At 41.6% G+C, this 8,483-nt stretch overlaps 1 protein-coding gene across 2 annotated transcripts in view; it reads right to left on the bottom strand.

Annotated features, from left to right (window-relative positions):
- Window positions 1-8,483, bottom strand: part of MGAT4A (mannosyl (alpha-1,3-)-glycoprotein beta-1,4-N-acetylglucosaminyltransferase, isozyme A) — a 137,346-nt gene that overhangs the window by 64,380 nt on the left and 64,483 nt on the right. For both annotated transcript variants that reach the window (XM_011969621.1, XM_011969622.1), the window contains one exon: window positions 2,642-2,775. In XM_011969621.1, the coding sequence (XP_011825011.1) occupies window positions 2,642-2,775 (134 nt within the window). The remainder of the gene's footprint in view (window positions 1-2,641; window positions 2,776-8,483) is intronic.

The raw sequence follows: 8,483 nt of genomic DNA, 5'->3' as shown, positions 1-8,483 counted from the left end.
CAGACTGGATTAAGAAAATGTGGCACATATACACCATGGAATACTACGCAGCCATAAAAAAGGATGAGTTTATGTCCTTTGTAGGGACATGGATGAAGCTGGAAACCATCATTCTCAGCAAACTATCGCAAGAACAGAAAGCCAAACACCGCATGTTCTCACTCATAGGTGGGAACTGAACAATGAGCGCTTAGACTCGGGAAGGGGAACATCACACACCAGGGCCTATTATGGGGAGAGGGGAGGGGGAGGGATGGCACTGGGAGTTATACCTGATGTAAATGACAAGTTGATGGGTGCTGACGAGTTGATGGGTGCAGCACACCAACATGGCACAAGTATACATATGTAGCAAACCTGCACGTTGTGCACATGTACCCTAGAACTTAAAGTATAATAATAATTAAAAAAAAAAGAACACTGAATTAAAAAAAAAAACCAACATTGTTTTCATACTGTATACTAAATACTCCATGAACCTGAAAATTCTAGAAACTCAATTTTTCAAAGTTGAACAGTAGGTGCTCGTCCAACTTGATGAATTTGTTATTTCCTTATAGAATCTAAATTCAAATCCTATAGTTTTTATGTAAGGTATTTGGAATGCTGCTGGGCAAATTGCTGAAACAATGTGAATAAACAAGGTAATATAAAAAAATATCTTAGGCTGGGTGTGGTGGTGCACACCTGTAATCCTAGAACTTTGGGAGGCTGGAGTAGGAGAATCACTTGAGCTCAGGAGACAACCTGGGCAACATAGTGAAATCCCGTCTTGACAAACATACACACACACACACACACACACACACACAAAATACAAAAAATTAGCTGGGCATGGTGGTGCACACTTGTAGTCCCAGCTACTCGGGAGGCTGATATAGGAGGATTGCTTGAGCCTGGGAGGTCGAGGCTGCAGTGAGCCAAAACTGCACCACTGCACTCCAGCCTGGGTGACAGAGTGAGATCCTGTCACAAAATATATACATATATATTCATTCAATACAAAGTCCTCTTCATGGTTACCACCAGCATCATTTGGTTGTTCTGGTTTAGGCAATATTCTGCCTGAAATCCGCCTCAAAAACTCCTTCTGTCTCTTTCTAACCACTTCATTTAGCCATCACCTCCGCATACATATGATTTCTTGTTCCGTTTTGCAACAATTACAAAGAATTCAGGTGTTTTTCAATAAGAGACAACCTGTATCAGTTAGGAAACAGCCTAAATGTCTATCATAATCACACATTAAATAAATTGTGCTAAAACCACATAATGAAATATTTTATAGCCATAAAGAATGATGTTGTGATATTTATTCTTGTTAGCATGGAAAAATGTCCACTACATTAAAATATATATAGAATGATCCCATTCATATATAGCTGTACAAGCCACAGGAAAAAAACCCTTAACATATATTTTGAAATAGCTATATTTATATAGAGGAGTAACAGGTAATTTTTCATTATACATTTATGTAATTGTTTTGAACAGTATGCATTTGTTTACTTCTCTAATAAGGAAATCATCAAGACCATTTTCATTTAAAAAGACATGGGGAACTCTAAAAAGTTACGAATTAGTGGGCCAGAACTATACTATGTCCTAAATCCTTTCCCATTCTGAAACTCTACACAATAATTAAGAAATTATTTACTCTAGGGTCTTCTTCCTCATGATTTAAAAAGAACTTTTTCAAGATTTATTCTTTCTCTAAATCTTTTGAGGATACTAAAATACAAGAAGTGTGGTATTTCTCATTCACACGATTTCTTAGGAGTACAGAGAAGGGATGGATAGAATAAAAGGATGATGAAACCCCAGCTGAGACTAAACCTTTTTCAGGTTTCAGGACTCCCAAAGATCATCAGTGCAAATGTCCAAATTTAAGTCTTAGAGCTAGAAACGGGGACATGTCTTTTTTTTTTTTTTTTACATAATTTTCTTTTTTTTTTAAAATTATACTTTAAGTTCTAGGGTACGTATGCACAATGTGCAGGTTTGTCACATATGTATACATGTGCCATGTTAGTATGCTGCACCCATTAACTCATCATTTACATTAGGTATATCCCCTAATGCTATCCCTCCCCCTGCCCCTTCCCCTCACCCAGCGACAGGCCCCGGTGTGTGATGTTCCCCATCCTGTGTCCAAGTGTTCTCATTGTTCAATTCCCACCTACGAGTGAGAACCAACCCAAATGTCCATCAATGACAGACTGGATTAAGAAAATGTGGCACATATACACCATGGAACACTATGCAGCCATAAAAAACGATGAGTTCATGTCCTTTGTAGGGACATGGATGAAGCTGGAAACCATCATTCTGAGCAAACTATCACAAGGACAGAAAACCAAACATCGCATGTTCTCACTCATAGGGGACACGTTCTTAAAGATCTATGGGTATATCATTCTATTGACAACAAAGATTACTATTCCTGGTTTGTAACTGCAGGAGAGAAGTAAAGGCAAACATAAGTTAGATTTACATTAAACTGTCAGATAGAATATATTACCTAAGCTTTACTCATCACATTTTTTAAAAGTGCTTTTAAAAGCATATTCAAATATTCAATTAGGGTTTCAACTCTTATAGGCTATATATGGTAAAAACGTAACAACAATTAAATAATTACCTCTCCTATGAAGACTACTATCACACAGTCCAACTTCTCTTCAGGATACAGATTATCAATAAGGGAATGAAGAGTTTCTATGAGGTAAGATTTAACTTCTCTTTTCACTGTGGGAATGCCCATGACTATGGAAACTGAAAAAAAAAACAAAACCGTAATTATATTAAAAAATTGTACAAGGACAATACAGAAAAACACTTCCATTTCAAAAGTATTATACCCTCTCAAATGGATAGGAATAATTGATGGATCAAAATATATTAAGTTTCAGAAAGAAAAATAAAGAATACGAGGGCATACCTATAATGACTGTAATTCATTTTCACATGGCTTAACCATAAGAAAAAAGGAACTGATAAAAATGAAAGACATTAAACCTCACACTAAAAATGAATGGCTGTAAAGTATAAACAGCAAACTGTATTATACAACTAAAACTTAAAAATACTAAACATATCTTAAAAATTAATGTCTTATCTATTGACTTCAAGCATAAGACATGCCAAGAAGAGCACATCAATTGTGTGGTTGTTCTTGCCAACAATGCATAACCTCAACTTAACCACGAAAGAACATCAGAGAAATCCAAACTGGGGCAATGCTCCACAAAATAACAGTACTCTTTAAAGTGTTATGGTCATGAAAGACAGAGTAATGAACTGTCCCCGACTGGAAAAGACTTAGGAACCATGACAATTAAGTGAAATATGGGATCTTGAGTTGGATCCTGGAAGAGAAAAATAACAACAATGAAACACATGACAAAATTGGAATAAGAGCTAAGGTTAGTTAACACTGTAGCATCGATGTTAACTTCCTGGCTTTTGATCACTGTACTATGGTCATGTAGGGACACTGGGTAAAGGCATATGAGAACTTTGTGACCGGGCACAGTGGCTCATGCCTGTAATCCCAGCACTTTGGGAGGCAGAGGTGGTGGACTACTTGAGCTCAGGAGTTTCAGACCAGCCTGGCCAACATGGTGAAACCCAGTCTCGACTAAAGATACAAAAATTATCTGGGCATGGGGGCGTGCACCTATAATCCCAGCTACTTGGGAGGCGGAGGCACAAGAATCACCTGGGAGGCAGAGGATGCAGTGAGCTGAAATTGTGCCCTTGCACTGCAGCCTGGGTGACAAAGCAAGATTCCATCTCAAAAAAAAAAAAAGAAAGAAAAGAAAACTTTGTGTACTATTTGTGCAACATTTTTAAAGTCTAAAATTACAGTCAATGTTCCTGTAATACTTGTTTTCAACACAAATTTGTTTCTATATGATTAATATATTAGGGAAAAATTGGGGCATAACACGTGAAGTTCACATTAGCTTACGTGCAATTTGTCTTCTGAAACAACCAGGTCAGCAACAGAAAATTGTACCCAGCTGATCTGAGTTCAGAAAATTGAACCGAACCGTGCAGAAATACTGCATACAAAATGCACACACCTCAAAATACCTAGCAGCTGTCTCAGTTCACCACAGCTATCAACCACACCCATCTACACTGGGTGTTGCAACCTTCCATCAGATTTCAAATAACCTACCTCACAGCCCTTCACAATAACTTAAAAGCTGCAACCTTCAGCAACCCACTTTAACAAGCAAATCTCAGGGCTTTTTCAAGATAGAGTGCCACATCTATGTATTTCTCAATCATTTAACCTGTGAAAAAATGTGCCACCATTATTATTAGGTTCTTATCCTTTTTTATGTGTAACTGACAAAGTTTTTTGAGTGTTGTGATCCTAACCCTCTTGCTCTCATTTTTTTGCACCATTTTCATACCACAGTGATTTTTTAGGAACATATTGCATTATAGAGGTATTTCAAAGTAAGTTTTTAAAAATTATGCCTTAAAGTCTTAGTATACTAAGTATGTATCAATAGAGAAGTATTTTGAATATGTTAAAAACAACTTAGCCTTAATCATGCAACAAGTTTTTGGAGATACTAAAAAATACTTATAATTCACAGAATTCTAATGCCAGCGGCTGGGTGCAGTGGCTCACGCCTGTAATCTCAGCACTTTGGAAGGCCGAAGCGGGCGGATCATGAGGTCAGGAGATCGAGACCATCCTGGCTAACATGGTGAAACCCTGTCTCTACTAAAAATACAAAAAATTAGCCGGGCATGGTAGCGGGCACCTGTAGTCCCAGCTATTCAGGAGGCTGAGGCAGGAGAATAGCTTGAATCCAGGAAGTGGAGGTTGCAGTGAGCCAAGATCGTGCCACTGCACTCCAGCCTGGGCGACACAGTGAGACTCCATCTCAAAAACAAACAAAAGAATTCTAATGCCAGAAGGAAGCGTAAAGATCATGGATCTACCACCCCGATTCTTGAGGTAAGAATACTAAGACGTGAAAGGTTTAAGGGACTGCCCCAAGGTCTCATGCCACATCCCTCTATTCCATTTTAGGTAAGAAGAGTTTTCAAGCACTCAAAAAGATATTTGCTCTACAAGACTCCGTCCCCCACCTCCAAAAAAAGATACTTGCTCTATTTGTTTTACACATATTTACTGCAAGGTATTATTCTAGGTGTCAGGCATACAATGGTAAATAACATAGATAAGGTCCCTGCCCTCATGGAACGCACATTCTAGAAAGGGGAAAAAGATTTAAAATATATGTATCTTACAGGATGATATATATAGGTTGATACTGTCAAAGTGATGAATGGGGAGGGGGTACCCCTATAGGTCATGTGGTCACGGAAGGCCTCTCTGATATCAGCTGAGCTGGTAACCATGAGAAAGAGCTGATGAAGAATACCGCAGAAGAGGAAGTAACAAGGCCCTGAAGACAGAATGATTTTGACATAGTCAAGAAATACCAAGAGCAGGCTGGATCGAAAGCAGAATAAGCCCAGATTGAGAAAATCAGCCGGGGGTCACACTGCATATAACAAAGTTTGTTTTAATGCTGAGTGCAAGAGAAAGCCATTGTAAGGTTGTAAGCAGGGGAGTGACATTATCCAATTTGTAATTGTAAGAGATTATCAAATTTCACAAAAAGTAAAAGCACTTTGGGAGATCAGTTAGGAAGTTACTGTATTAACTAAAGAAAGATGGTGGTTTAAATGAGGCCGTAGGGTGTTTGAAGAGGTGGAGATGAGTGGATGATGGAGACCCTCACCAATGGGGCTTCAGCTGGCAGACAAGAGAAGGGGAGGAATCAAGGAAGACTTGAGTAAGTGGACGGGGCAACTTTCACTCAGAACAACATACTTGAGGAGAGGGCCCCCAATCCAGATTTCTGTTCTGACCAAGTTACTCTGAGATGCCAAAAGACAGGATGAGTTACAATGGAAGCAAAATTACACAGAATAATCTACCTCAGAATTTAAGGCCGGGTGTGGTGGCTGATGCCTTTAATCCTGGCACTTCAGGAGGCTGAGGCAGGAGAATCACTTGAGTCCAGGAGTTCGAGACCAGCCTGAGCAACGTGGCAAGACCCTGTCTCTACAAAAAATAAAAAACTTAGCTGGGCATAGTGGAGCATGCCTGTAGTCCTAGCTACTTGGGAGGCTGAGGTGGGAGGATCACTTAAGCCTGGGAGGTGGAGGCTGCAGTGAGCTGTGATCACACCACTGTACTCCAGCCCGGGCAACAGAGCGAGACCCTGTCTCAAAAAAACAAAAAAAAATTACAAGCGTAACAACTAGGATGAGGAGCATTCTTAGAAAATGCTAACTCACATGGAGTGCAAAGAATGCACTTACGATGAAAGCAAAGCCCACGGTGATCCACAGTGTGCAAACAAAAATGGCATAAAGTCACAACGCAAATTCTCTATCCCTACCACACTCGGGGATTTCTGGTTTCTGCTTTGCTTTGCTGAAGTTTAGATGGTACGTGATATGGTTTGGCTGTGTCCCTACCCAAATCTCATCTTGAATTCCTACGTATTGTGGGAAGGACCTGGTGGGAGTTAATGGAATCATGGGGGCAAATCTTTCCCATACTGTTCTCGTGATAGTGAATAAGTCTTACGAGATCTGATGGTTTTAAAAAGAGGAGTTCCCCTGCACAAGGTTGCTCTCTCTTTGCCTGCTGCCATCCATGTAAGATGTGACTTGCTCCTCCTTGCCTTCTGCCACGACTATGAGGCTTCCCCAGCCACTTGGAAATGTAAGTTCAATTAAATCTCTTTCTTTTGTAAATTGCCCAGTCTCAGGTATGTCTTTATCAGCAGCATGAAAATAGACTAATACAGTAAACTGGTACCAGTAGAGTGGGGCGCTGCTGAAAAGATACTCGAAAATGTGGAAGCGACTTTGGAACTGGGTAACAGGCAGAGGCCGAACAGTTTGGAGGGCTCAGAAGGCAGGAAAATATAGGAAAGTCTGGAGCTCCCTAGAGACTTGTTGAATGGCTTTGACCAAAATGCTGATAATGGTATGGACAATGAAATCTAGGCTGAGGTGGTCTCAGATGGAGATGAGGAACTTGTTGGGAACTGGAGTAAAGGTGACTCTTGTTATGTTTTAGCAAAGAGACTGGCAGCATTTTGCCCCTGCCCCAGAGATTTGTGGAACTTTGAACTTGGGAGAGATGATTTATGGTATCTGGTGGAAGAAACTTCTAAGCAGCAAAGCATTCAAGAGGTAACTTGGGTGCTGTTAAAGGCATTCAGCTTTTTGTTGTTGTTGTTGTTGTTGTTGTTGTTGTTTTGAGACAGAGTTTCGCTCTTGTAGCACAGGCTAGAGTGCAATGGCACGATCTCAGCTCACTGCAATCTCCACCTCCCAGCTTCAAACAATTCTCCTGCCTCAGCCTCCCAAGTAGCTGGGATTACAAGTGCCCGCCACCATGGCCAGATTTCCTGTGCTGTTTTGTATTTTTAGTAGAGACAGGGTTTCATCACGTTGGTTACGCTGGTCTCGAACTCCTGACCTCGTGATCCACCCGCCTTGGCCTCCCAAAGTGCTGGGATTATAGGCATGAGCCACCACGCCTGGCCAGCATTCAGTTTTAAAAGGGAAAGAGCATAAAAGTTTGGAAAATTTGCAGCCTGACAATGTGATAGAAAAGAAAAATCTCATTTTCTGAGGTGAAATTCAAGCCAGTTGCAGAAATTTGCATAAGTAAGGAGGAGCTGAATGGTTAAGCTCAATAGGGAAAATGTCTCCAAGGCATGTCAGAGACCTTTGTGGCAACCCCTCCCATCACAGGCCCAGAGATTTAGGAGGGAAACACGGTTTCCTGGGCCGGGCCCAGGGTCCCTCTGCTGTGTGCAGTCTAGGGACTTGGTGACCTGTGTCCCAGCCACTCCAGCCTTGACTAAAAGGGGCCAAGGAACTGCTCAGGCCGTGGCTTCAGAGGGTGCAAGTCCCAAGCCTTGGCCGCTTCCGTGTGGTGTTGAGCCTGCAGGTGCACAGAAGTCCAGCATTGGGAACTTCCACCTAGATTCCAGAGGATGAATGGATACGCCTGGATGCTCAGGCAGAAGTTTGCTGTAGGGGTGGTGCTCTCATGGAGAACCTCTGCTAGTGCAGTGCGGAAGGGACATGTGGGGTCAGAGACCCCCTAACAGAGTCCCTATTGGGGCACCACCTAGTGTAGCTGTGAGAAGAGGACCACCGTCCTCCAGACCCCACAATGGTAGATCCACCCATGGCTTTCACCACATGCCTGGAAAAGCCGCACTCAACACAAGCCCATGAAAGCAGCCGGGAAGGAGGCTGTAACCTGCAGAGCCACAGGGGCAGAGCTGCCCAAGACCAAGGGAACCCATCTCTTGCATCAGTGTGACCTGGATGTGAGACATGGAGTCAAAGGAAATCATTTTGGAGTTTTAAGATTTGACTGCCCTGCTGGATTTTGGACTTGCATAGGGCCT

Source organism: Mandrillus leucophaeus, unplaced genomic scaffold (genome assembly GCF_000951045.1).
Source record: "Mandrillus leucophaeus isolate KB7577 unplaced genomic scaffold, Mleu.le_1.0 Scaffold9, whole genome shotgun sequence".
Classification (NCBI taxonomy): domain Eukaryota; kingdom Metazoa; phylum Chordata; class Mammalia; order Primates; family Cercopithecidae; genus Mandrillus; species Mandrillus leucophaeus.
Note: the sequence above shows the minus strand (reverse complement) of the source record. Positions and strands in the feature narration are given on the sequence as shown.